The following is a 12,739-nucleotide window of genomic DNA, read 5'->3' as shown; positions in this document are numbered from 1 at the left end:
TTTTGAGCTTATTTTTCTTGTGTATTCACACTCTTTCGCTTCAGGAAGAAAAATAATGGTTTACCAGTACGTGGGAAGCCACCAATTTTTTTCGTAAAAGATCGCTACAAAATTTCTACGCCAGAATCATGAACCCATGTATTGAGATCCCACAAAGGAGTTTTGCGGTTTGCAATAGCTAACTGGCACAATTTTCCGGTCTGGCATATATGGTTGGTCTTGGTCTTCTTTTATTGCCCACAATTTCCTCGTTTTAAAAAAACCCTTGATGAATTTTACTTTTTTTCTTTTTGGAGATCTGGACCACTACATAAGGTGAGACTCCCTGAAGACAAGAAATTTCTCTTATTGAATGATTCCCTGTTCTCAGCAGTGCCGAAATTGCACATTTCTTTTCATTGAAGATATTAGTTTTTTCGCTCCATTACGAAATCTACGCCAAAATGTGAATTTTGATTAGTTTTTGTTGTTTTTACCGTAATAATGTTTGCATATACACTAATCTCACTACTTACGCAGCATTTCATAATTTATATCCACAAAACTTTACATTCGAAACAGGACTTATACACATTTTTGCCAAGGAACTACAGGGGGCAGAACATAGCTATTCTCACCGATAGCCAAGCAGCGATCAAGGCACTTAGGTCCAACCAGGTGAACTCTAAACTGGTATGGGAATGCCTTGAGAGACTGAATACACTCGGCTCGTCCAACAAGGTCTGGATACTTTGGGTTCCAGGCCATGCGGGGTTGGAAGGCAATGAGGCAGCGGATGAACTAGCCAAGAAGGGAGCAGGGATGCCTTTACACGGGCCAGAACCCTTCTGTGGAATCGGAAACGGTTTCATGGCTATGAATCTAAGAAACGAAGAGAAACGGTTGAGGGAACTATATTGGGCGGGCCTACCAGGGATGGAGCAGTCCAGGGTGCTTATTGGGGGATACGAACCCATGCGCACAAAGGATGGCTTAAGCCTCACCAAAAAGAACCTCCGAATCATAGTGGGAATTCTCACTGGTCATTGTCGGCTGAACTATCACCTAGGGAAGCTAGGGATATCTACGGACACTGCCTGCAGGTTCTGTGAGGAGGAGGACGAAACCTCTATGCACGTCCTGGGACAGTGTCCGGCACTTGTGCAAAGTAGGTCGATACATCTGGGAGAACACTTAATACCAGATGCAAAGCTGAAACTTCTGGAAGTGGGGAACATACTAAAGTTCCTAACGGTTACAGGCCTGCTTGAGATACTATGATCAACAGGTACACTGTAACCATTAAAAGGGGCACAATAGTTCTTCAAGGACGCGGTGCGACTTTCCCTTAACAGAATAATAATAATAATATACACATTTTCCAATTAAGACACTCAAAGAGCACTTTAACAGCTGACACTTCTCACCGCCTTTTCATACTTTCTAATCTGAAAAAGGACCAGTCCTTCATTGTATTACCGTAAACTAATTAGGTAATTCCGATCAATAAATAAAAAAGAACGAAAATAAATGCCGGAAAGGATGAAATTTACAAGTGTTTATATATATATTTGGATTTCATTCATAATTTGGCGAATAATTTAACAGTTGGTAGATAAAGGTGTATCCATGAAATTTAAAGAGATTGAATGTGGTGAAAATTTCGCGTATTTGTTTTGCTTCTGCTTTTTGTTTCTATTCAAATTTACCTTACCTTTTATTATACCTATAATTAGCACAAGATTATTGCAAAAATCAGCCAAGGATCCTCTACAATATTGAGTACATTTGTAGGATGGATAGGAATCTAGGGGCAATACCCGTTCCTACAATAGCATGGGAACTGTAACCACTCTCTCGAGAAGCCAAATTTCTTTGATTTTCTGAGCCATTGGCTTATAGTTTACTTTTCCCTCTACGTATTTCCGCTGAATATTGTTATTAGATTGTTGCACATTCTGCACTGGTCGTTCTCTATCCCCTCTTTCATTAGAGGCTTTCTATAAACGCGTGTCTTCAATAGCGCAAATAAATCATTCCGTCTCAGTAATGGGTGAGCTGAGAAAATACCGCCGGGTACTCGCGTACATTGCATTTTGAACACCTTTTGAGCAATATTCACTATAAAGATTCTATTTGAGTGTCCACAATTTCAATTATAGGTGTTGCACTGGAGAACTGTTGATTTGAATCAACTTAACAATGTCCTCATCCAATGACTCGCGCATCGTTCCAAAAGAACTTTCCTTGGCGAATCTCGTCGGTCACTCACTGCACCACAATACACAAATGACTCTTCCTTTGCAATAGTGGCATATCAGCACGCAACCGCTTCATTGTTTTGAGGAAGACTTCGCAAAGTTGTGGGAGATGCATAGAGTCTGGGAATGCCGGATCTATACAGCAAAATAAATTTTGAGGAGCAAATATGCAGACTTCATTTTATTTACTGCTTGGTTGAGAGGTCTCCTTAGATTGCGACGTAGCGAAGTCATCGTGGCGCCTAGACACTGTTTTAGGATAAGCTTTTCTGACACCATGCTGTCGCGGCAGTGGCCTTTTTCTCCTTCCTTTCCTTTTTCTTTTTTCTCTAAAGGGGTTAGCTAGGGCAGAGATATTGTTATTCCTTTGCTAGTATCATTTTGTTATTATTTCTTAGTTGCCATAAACTTTTGCCTAACATTAACACTAAGTGCCAAGCAGTCAGGCTTGGACGATCCTAGCTACTTAGGTTAAGGGAAGAACCGTCGAGGTTCTCCCGCAATATGGAGCACGTTTGCAGCATGGTATATGTACTTCTGCTCTGTTTGAACACGACTGGGTGAGAGTCCCGGTATATCTAGGGAAGCCGTGATAAATTTAGGCATTACACCAATCCACTCAGCTGTGAATGAGTATCTGAGTCAAATCAGGGTAATAATCACGGACGAGCGCAAAGCTGATCCCATTGCCTCTTGCAGGGTGTTGTAATCCTGTAATGTACTGTTACGGTCTTGAATGAAGTACCTGGCCCTGATCCAATATACCATTTGTTCGACAAATGGCTGCGAGAAGCATTTCACGCCTCCAACTGCATACGACAGAAAGTTCCTGCTTGTGTGTGACCGAAAATTTCAACTACGGGTGTCTCAACGAGCATAGTTCCGGTAAACCCTCTGCACTTCATTCCTCACTCGTCTGATGGCATAGCCAGTGCTGAATTAGCTTAGCAATGTCACGCGGACGTTCTAAACGAATTTCTATGGTGAATCTTTTCGATGAAGTGAAAGTAAATCTTCTCAGCCTGACCGCTGCAACTGTACTGCGATTCCCAAATGACTGTAGTTGCAGAAGCTAATATGTCGCTTCTGCAACTAGTCACATAGTCGAGATGCAATCTCACCATTGATTCGAGATAAAGAGTTTTCGGAGTTGCTGGAGGTGCATAGAGCATGGGGGAGAATTTTATACACACTTTGACAAAAACTGAAATTGTTGGCGTCCGTCTCTGTACCTATCGACTCTTGTGCACAATTTTTGGAAAGGACCTCAAATCGAACACGCTCCCTAATGGCAACTTGGATTGTATCGCATGCACTAATAAAGCGGTACTGATATGAGCACTGCTGCACTGTCACAGCCGCGTATTGCGGGAAATTCTCGATGAACCTTTAGTGCAACAAGGGACGGTAAGATTCCATTATTATTTCGTAGAACAAACGGATGATAGAGAAGTTCATTTCCTCAGTCTACGTCATCCTCTACCTATGTGGACCTGCTGATGTGCTCGTCACAGATTGTGTCGAAATAGCAGCAGTAGGCCGGCCCATCGTCCTGGTCATTGTGGTTCTTAGCCGTCGCAGCGTCCCGAAATTAGAGGTTTCGGTGCCTTCCTACTCATTATGGGAGCCCGACTCAGTGACCTCTCAGTAAGACAATTCTCGTCAGTTACCTATGCCGAATCTTATAATTTTCCTTCTCATTTGATAGATGGGCATTTTATTCCTAACCCCCACCTTCCTCAGTGAGTAATCTACAAGACCTTAAAGTTTCTGCACTTTTCTCAGCTTTCCCTCGAAGCGCTGCGCCGCTCGATAACCATTCAAACCGCAGCTATCCATCCATCCTTTCACAATCGGGCTTGGAGCAGGCTATGACTGAATGTTATCGAAATATTGAACTATTACGAGAAAATATGCTTTTTAGGCCGAAATAGTAGTTTCACCTGCCCAATTAACATGTCCGTTAAAAAAAGCCAATTCGAAACGCTCATTTATTAATTATAATCGTTTAAAAATTGAATTCTCGCAAGGCGGAAAAGAAAACGCGGTGATTGGCTGACTTGCGTGACTGACGTCATGGAGCGAGGAATTTCAATCTTATTTACTTGAAAGCGTATGATTTCGTGTTTGTGACTTATTACTTTTAAAGTAATCGATCAGTTGGCAGAAATAGCAAGCTATGTAGCAAATTTTGACGAGTAGAACGTCCTCGAAAAAACGGCGTCAAAATGGAAAATTTAATATGTTGTTTACGGCATATTAATTATATTAAGTGGAATAATAGTCTTGTGATGTTGATTACTATCTGGCTCCATCGATTGCTTCAAACATATTTCCATATTCATAAGTGTGCGAAATCAAATTACTACAAATCTTCGCCATATTGTTACATGATTGATTTACATTTGCAGGCGTCAAAGTTATAGAGAAAATACATTGGGAGGAGTGTAATTAATGTGCAAGGACAATGTTTACACGGCTTTGGCGGAAATAACGCTTGAATACAGGTGCACAAGAAACTTCCCTCGCATTTTTATCTGGATGGCAATAAAACGTACGTTTCTGGAAGATTCACGGTCCCCAAAAAAAAATGGATTTGCACTGAACAGGATGTGAACCTTGACTATTCTGCGGGGTTTCTTCTCTTGTGACTTGATTTAGGCTCATTTACCTTCTGCTTCTGCAGTTCGAATTTTCTCGGGATGAGCCGTTCTGAGGCTTTGAAAGTGGGATCTAATGGGAACTGCATAAAATTCTGAAGATTTTCTTCCAATTGAAACATGAATAATAGGTAGGGTAGGTAGGTATCAGTGGCCGCTCCGAGGAGCCCAATTAGCGCTGTGGTGCGCCGTTTTGATGCCAAAAACTCCTAAGACCGTGACTGTTGTTATAGGAACAGGGAAGCAGAGTCCAGCTGGCTCGGATCTTCAGAGCCAGCCCGTAGCATTCACGAAGGAAAGCAGCTCTCCGACCCTGCAGCTAGAAATCTCACTGAGGTCCCCAAAGAATGGTTTACCCAGTGTCCGCAGCCTGACTCGAGCCACAGCTGGGCAATCGCAGAGAAAGTGCATGAGGGTTTCCCTTCCTTCCCCGCAGCTTCGGCAATGCGAGTTGTAGGGTAAGCCGAGCCTAGCGGCATAGTCCCCTATGGGCCAGTGCCCCGTGCAGACCGCCGTAATCTTGAATGCATTTGCACGCGTCTGGCACAGGAGCTCTCGTGATCGGGCTATGTTATAAGCGGGCCAAATTCTCCTTGATTTGGCACAGCTTGTAAGCGTTCGCCACCTCATGCCCGCGGCTGCTAGGTAGTGCGAGTAGACTCGGCCCCCGACAGTCGCCAGCGGAACACCGACTGTATTCCCCGAGGGACTGCCAAGAGCAGAGCCTTGCCTGGCCAATCCGTCAGCCCGCTCATTCCCCTCTATGTTCCTATGTCAGGCCGCCCAGATGGTTGAGCGCGTCTCTGCACTGCCCCACCAACCGGGAAGATGTCGTCGTTGAGTACAAGGCCTTGATAGCCGCTTGGCTGTCTGTTAGAATGGCTATGTTACGCTTGGGGCTCGAATCATGCTCCAGCCATCGACAGATTTCCAATATCGCCAGTACTTCCGCGGTGAAACCTGGGAGACCATACGACTTGGATACACCGTGTGTATTCGAGAAAACCCCCGCGCCGACTCCATAGGCCATCTTTGATCCGTCCGTAAAGAATACCGTGTCATAGTCTTGCAACACGCCGCCGGTCTCCCACTTTGCCCTGGTTGGAATGTCCACAGCAAAGTTTATCGTGAAGTTCAGTTTGCGTGTGACATAGTCCGTGGGGGATGAATAATAATGGCACAAAGTTCTACATGAATTTCAATTTTGTGGCTTTTATCCACCCTTTCTACTAGAAAGTCACCGGGCAACATTAGTTTCATTCAAACTACGATGTCTAATTAAATTGACTGTTAGCAATTAAAAGATCAATTTTGACATTATGTTTTCATGAGTGCTTTGCAATGCGTTCGAATTTGGTTGAATTTGAAAATGCTGATCACTTCAAACAAACTTTTTTTCAAAAAAGCGGTCCTTTAGAATTTCGCTAGATTGTACTATAGAAGTGATTTCCTTCATTAGTGAAAATAAGGCGGGAAGTCTTTTCCCCTTTAATTTTACGAGCCCTTTATTTTCTATTCCTCGCAAGTCTCATAAGGCTCAATTAATTGGAAAAAGACATCTCCATGAAGTATAGCCTATAGACGTCAAGACAGGGTCGCACCTCACCAACACCTGACCCAAGGGGAATATATGATGAGAATGTGAACATCTGAAGATCTGTACGTGGATCGCAATTTTTGAAACCTCAGGCTCTGCAGTCGGTCGGGTTGAATTGTCTTTCTTTTCACTTTTTAGTTTTGCATACTTTTCACTACTGTCGTGACCGAGCATCCACTCATCGGGATGATCATTCTGGCCACCTCTAACTGTTATTATGTTACATACTGGCATACTGTATCAGATTGCATCTAATGTAAATGATCTTTTATAGATTTTTACTAATGATAGTAGGAGAAACGATATCCAGAGAAACTCAGCCCACGGGTTTGCAAGTTATGGCTAACATCTTTATGGAGCTTATGCTAGAACTCCTTTAGTCACGGATGTGAAATAGGTTGCCCTGAACCTGAGTATATTCAGACGACTACGGTTTCGTCCAGGGTAGAGGCAACTCTTCAAACGCTGTCTTCCTTCTGCCCTGGGAGCAGCGTTTCCGAAGTGGCTCAAGGGCGTTGTGTGCTTATTTATATGAATTCGCAAACACATCATAGGTGTAAATTATATTCAAGTTAAAAACCTCATCCAAATTCTCGCTTAAGCCAGCTTAGGTCATTTTTGTTTGGAGTTCGTTCCCGTGGCTGGGATTTTTATTGCCTTTTTTCTTTTCCAAATTGCTCCTTTGTTTTGTAATTTAAATATCCTCTTTTGGTAACTATAATAATCTTTAGATTCCCAGGGCTGTAAAAGGGAAAATTTATTTGTTGGGAATCACTTTATAATACACTGAAGAAGCAGACAAATAGCCTGGGTCTAAGTTAGAAAATATACATTACCGTGAACAGGAAAATAGCCACCAATTTTTTTTTCGGTAAATTGATTATTTTTTTCATTAAAAATCATTCAACCATTGTCCACGATCTAACAAGAATATATACTCATACTTTAGCCGATTAGAATTTGAAATCCAGTTGCGGACAGTGACAAAAATTCAAAACAACACCAAATCTCATTCGGATCGGCTTAGCCGTTTTGGAGAAAAGTGCGTGTAACCAACAGAGAGACAGACAATGAACCGATTTTAATAAGGTTTTGTTTCACACAAAACCTTAAAAAGGGAGATATCACACAGTGCAGCACTTATAGTGGTATCACGTTGCTGAGTACCATCTATAAGATATTCGCGCTATCTTGCTAGCCCCATACGCCCAGAACATCATTGGCCCATACCAGAGAGACTTCACTCCAGGCAAATCAGCAATAGCTCAGATTTTCTCTCTGCGGCAAGCGATGGAAAAACTGTTGGAATATGCACACCAATTGCGCCATCTATTCATCGACTTTAAAACCGCCTATGATAGCATAGCCAGGGTAAAACTGTACACGGCCATGAGAGAATTCGGTATTCCGACGAAATTGATAAGACTGACCCTGACCAATGTGCGAGGCAAGATAAAAGCAGCAGAATCACTCTCGAGACCATTCAACATCAACAACGGTCTACAACAAGGAGATGTCCTATCATGCGTCCTCTTTAACCTGGCCCTGGAGAAAATGATCCGTGATGCTGAGGTAAATGCGAGGGGTACAATCCTCTTTAAGTCCACCCAACTACAGGCCTATGCTGACGGCATCGACATTATAAGAAGAACGACAGTCTGTTACATAAGAGCGTGGTCACTGTTATACGTAGATAAAAAATCAGAGCGTCTTGTTTCTTTTTCTATGACATAGAGGGCACCTCAGTCCTTCATGCTTTTTGTAAAAAGTCAGCTCTCTGTCAAATTTAGTCTTGAATTGAGTGGTTTTTCGAAATGAGTTGTGTTTACGCCTCTCGCTTTGAGGCAATCTTTCTATGTTTGCATGAAAAATGACCCAAATTAACGCAAACTGCTGCTGCGAAATATATGGGAAAGTCGAAGCAGTTCGTTAGCAAGTGGATAAATCGCTATAAAAAGGTCGGTAACGTTGATGATTTTCCTGATCGCGGAAGTGCAAGCAAAGTCTCGAAAAAAGACGAAAAAAAGATTCTCGCATTGTTCTCGAAAGATCCAACTTTGACTTTACGTGGAGCTGCTGTGAGATTGAAAACAAAAGGTGTTGACATATCTCACGGAACGATTCGCAGGCACTTGCTTGCCAATAAACTGAAATATCGCAGTACTTTGGAAAAACCAATGTTGAGTGCAAAACACGTTGAAAAACGAGTGGAATGGGCGAAGGAAAACTTGGACCGCGATTGGAGCAACGTAATTTTTTCTGATGAATCCCCCTTCTGGGCATTTCCGAGCATCAAACACGCCTGGACAACCTCCACCAGTAGGATGCTTCAACGGACTATTAAACACCCCGTCAAGGTCCATGTTTGGGGGTGCTTCTCAAACAAAGGTTTCGGTACTTTGTTCTTATTTACCGAGAATTTAAATGCCGAAAAATGAATAAAATATATCAAAAGGCTTTGTTATCATCTGCTAAGCAATGGTATATCAAGAAAAATGAAAGCTGGATCCTTCAAGCGGACAACGATCCGAAACATCGGAGTCGAGCGTGTAGCGAGTGGAAGGCGCAAAACGGAGTTGTCACTTTAGATTGGCCATCTCAGTCACCGGATGCAAATCCCATAGAAAATGTGTGGGCTCTGATGAAAATGCAGCTTCGCAGATGCAAGCCATGTAATTTTGATCAACTTTCTCGACAAATTCGGAAAATTTGGAGGTCTTTTCCGGTAGAATATGCAGAAAAACTAGTGGAAAGTATGCCCCGACGGTGCCAGGCCATAATTGACAATGCAGGAGATTGGACTTGCTACTGAGGTATTTGCATTGAGTATTGACGACCAAATTATCAATAAATTTGCGAATTTTCGAAAAATCAATTGTTATTATTTAACAGTGACCACGATCTTATGTAACAGACTGTATTTCAGCTTACAAAAACTGTTCCGCTCTTACTGTACAAGACGATGATCTTGCCAGTCCTCATGTATTCCTCGGAGACTTGGGTTCTTAGCAAGAAGAATTGCGAACTCTTGACCGCGTTCGAGAGAAGAATCCTCCGAAGAATTTTTGACCCCCTACATGAGGATGGACGAAATCTATGAGCGATACCATGACCGTCTACCACGTATCTGTCAATGACCTCTCTCCTTTTGAAATCGATGCGAAGTTTGTAAGCTAGAAATATCAACAAAGATGTTTAGAGGGAAGTAGTCTGAATGCATTCTTTTTATAGCGCTTATTGGAATTTCCCACCGTCCGGATAGTGGCTAGCGGGCTAGGCTGCCGCGGTTCAAAACTCACTGGTGATAGAGGGATCCGTATCGTGACTGGAGTTCGGATATCAGTTGATTCAGCAGTGAATGAGCACCTGCTTTATAGTAATAATACAGACGAACGCGATACTGACAACATTGCCTCTTACAGTTTGCTCTTGTAATGTACTAGCATCAATGAAGTAGTCTAACATTCTTCCACGCCCAAATCAAATTGGATTGCCACGTCAAAGATTAGTACCAAGAATTTCCTGGGTGACTGGCATTTTTCTATGAATTAGGCGGAAATACGGATAGGAAATATGGGGATTCCCCTGCACTTCGCTGAAAGCACCATCTTTCCACGAACTTCTGGGATCGTTCTTCTAAGTCCTACCCACAAACCATCGCCAACAGTGATATCTTGTTCCGTCAGTTCCGGAGAAGGTGCTTCAAAATTTTATTCAAACATTTAATGACTCTGATACAGTTAGCGGAATGAAGCTGCCAAGCTAGCCAAACTACAGAGGATCTAGTGGTTAAATGGGATTACTAATTGTATAAGGCGCGGACCATTAAGCTCATCTGCGCTTTTGACGTGCGCAAAACAGGACCAATAACGTTGATTGCCAAGCGTGGGGACCGTAAAGAATTCTAACGAACTTCCGGACATCATAAAGGGTTCTCAGGAAAGAAAACACAAATCCCGTTGAAGTACTTGATCGATATTTTCTTCTATTTTCGAATTCATAAAATAGAAAATTTACATAAACAATTTCTGACGCAAAATAAAAAAACCTATGCAACGAACTAACAGCGTCCATCACAAAGTGATAGTACCGACACAGCTAAAACCCTAGAAATTTGGAAAAACTCTTTCTAAGCAAACTCTTTCCTTGGGGAGATATTGGAAATTTGAACAAATTATATCAACAGGGAAGCACCACGACGCGGAATCGGAGCAGGTGCGCCGCCCGCCGCCGGTGCAAGAATTGATGAGAGTTAGATTGACAATTTGTATGACCGCAAGTGGGCTTCGGTAAGTTTGCGATAATCTCGAAAAGTCCTTGTTCGTTCGATGTTGAATTGTTCACAGTGATAACGACAGTATTGGAGACGATTAGCTGGATTGAGTATAAATGCAATTTCGGAGAAGTTTGATTTCTATTTTGTTGTTAAAATTCAAGCGCAGAGAAATACTTGGAGCAGCAGGTGATGCTTGGCGCGCAGAGTTCCTAGCTGTCGTCGTCTGCGAGTGATTTGAATCGATTTCCTATGGAGACGGGAGCACTTTGAATTTCTTGAACGCGGGTGATTCTGCCGCCGTGGCGGACTTCTTCGAATGCAGGCTCGTTCTTCTTTTTGCGTTGCTCTTCTGGTCGCGCAGCACCGAGCGTTGGGAAGTAATCCTCATTTGTGATATCGGGCGCAGCCCGATTGCGTGCTTTCGTTGCTCTCGGCAGAGGCTGCAGGGATAGGTTTTGTTAATTTAAGGACAAACCTCAGCGAAGTCTATGTGTACCTGGTTTCTCAGCGCAGGAGTAATATAGATTTTGTTGGGTGTTTTGTTGTCAATCGGCGCCGTTTCCACAACGTCATCCGGCGGTACCACCTTTTTCCATGGGCCGGGTTTACGGCCTTCCGTGGTGTTTTCTTCACCATCGCTGCCGCCGTCGTTGCCATAGTCTCCCCCCTGTCCCAGGTTCGCTTGGTTCTGCTCTTCATCGGTGATGGTTAGTTGACCGATTTTTAGGCCCGTGTAGTCTTTGCGCTCCTCCTCCTCAAACTCCTTCCACTCGTCCTCTTGCCGCTGAAACTTGAAAACAATTCAGCACGCTGTTAACGGCAACATGGTCCCGCTTACCTGTTCCGAGTTGCTCGAATCGTCGCCCTCGCCGCCCGCATTGCTATTTACGAGTCGGTCTTTCCGTGGCTTCGGGGGCTCTTGAGTGCGTTTTGACGTGTCGTCTAGTTTTTTGGCTAACTCCTCTGCCGTCGCAAATCGCTTCGTCTTGGATTTCTTCTTATCCTTTTTGGCGAAAAAGTCATCCAGGTCGGCCATTCTAGATTGTATTGTACGTTTTCTTTCAAAATTAATGGAAAATATAGCAATTTCCAGACTTCGCTAATGACGGGCCGCGACAACCAACATGCGGATCCGCGACCTTTCAAATCTGTACAGATGTGCGTAAAAGTGTTGCCACTGCGCGGCATAAACGGCAGTGCAGTTGTGTAGTTGGCTGAAGTTGATGACGGCCGACTGTTCAACAATAGTACGTTCAATGCAAGCACAAAACGGTTTAAATCTTGTTTATTGTCATTCACTCGGTTTCCAATTGCACAGCCCTACGATAGCACTTCCGGTCAAGGGGAACATTTTATTATGAAATATCTTGAGATTCGTACGTATGGAAATAGAAGACATTTTAACGTCCCAAATTATCGAATGAGTTAAGTTACCGAAGTTATAGATTTCTGGAGAAACTTCAAATTATCAAAAAATGTGCTCCAGGTGGCATAATTCATCGTACGATTGAGTATTTTTCACTTCATTTCGCTTTTTTACGATATTCCACTATATATTCTTCTGTTACAAGCGTTATAACCATGTTTGTCTGCAATATTTGCCTGGCATACTTTTTGAGTAATGGCAAAAAAAATGCAAATATGCATCATATGGTGGTCAAAGGGTAGTATAGGTCCCAGGGCGAAACGTGGATTGGTACCCACGATAGAGCATAAAACCTGGAAAATGCCTGCTGAACCAATACCAACAGCTCTACTGCCAAACCCTATCTACACCTCCACGTGGTAACCGCTGGGAGCTCCTTCGTAACGAAAAGCTGCAGACGGAGAAGGATGAAGGCGAGTCTCCCCCGCCTAAAAACGGGACAAACTGTACAAACTGGTCCTCCAGGTTGGGGGTTGGGTAAGGCTGACAACCCTACACGGAAAACCGATGTTACGGAGCCACGAAAGGAGCCTCGGACAG

The 12,739-nt window shown here is 43.2% G+C and overlaps 1 protein-coding gene across 2 annotated transcripts; it reads right to left on the bottom strand.

The window, feature by feature from the left end:
* Window positions 1-10,462: 10,462 nt before the first annotated feature.
* On the bottom strand, window positions 10,463-11,950 carry LOC119661703 (protein CDV3 homolog). Of its 2 annotated transcripts, none has more exons than XM_038071154.1 (3): window positions 11,612-11,950; window positions 11,270-11,557; window positions 10,463-11,213 (listed from the first exon to the last, which is right to left on the bottom strand). In XM_038071154.1, exons 1-3 carry the CDS (start codon window positions 11,807-11,809, stop codon window positions 10,983-10,985), a joined length of 717 nt encoding a protein of 238 aa, XP_037927082.1. In that variant the 5' UTR covers window positions 11,810-11,950; the 3' UTR covers window positions 10,463-10,982. The 2 variants fall into 2 exon arrangements, with proteins under 2 accessions (XP_037927082.1, XP_037927081.1); XM_038071153.1 differs by having other exon boundaries at window positions 11,270-11,563; window positions 11,612-11,949.
* Window positions 11,951-12,739: the final 789 nt, after the last annotated feature.

This window comes from Hermetia illucens, chromosome 1, assembly GCF_905115235.1.
Source record: "Hermetia illucens chromosome 1, iHerIll2.2.curated.20191125, whole genome shotgun sequence".
In the NCBI taxonomy this organism is placed as follows: Eukaryota; Metazoa; Arthropoda; class Insecta; order Diptera; family Stratiomyidae; genus Hermetia; species Hermetia illucens.
The sequence above is the reverse complement of the archived record's forward strand: the minus strand, read 5'-3'. Positions and strand labels throughout refer to the sequence as shown.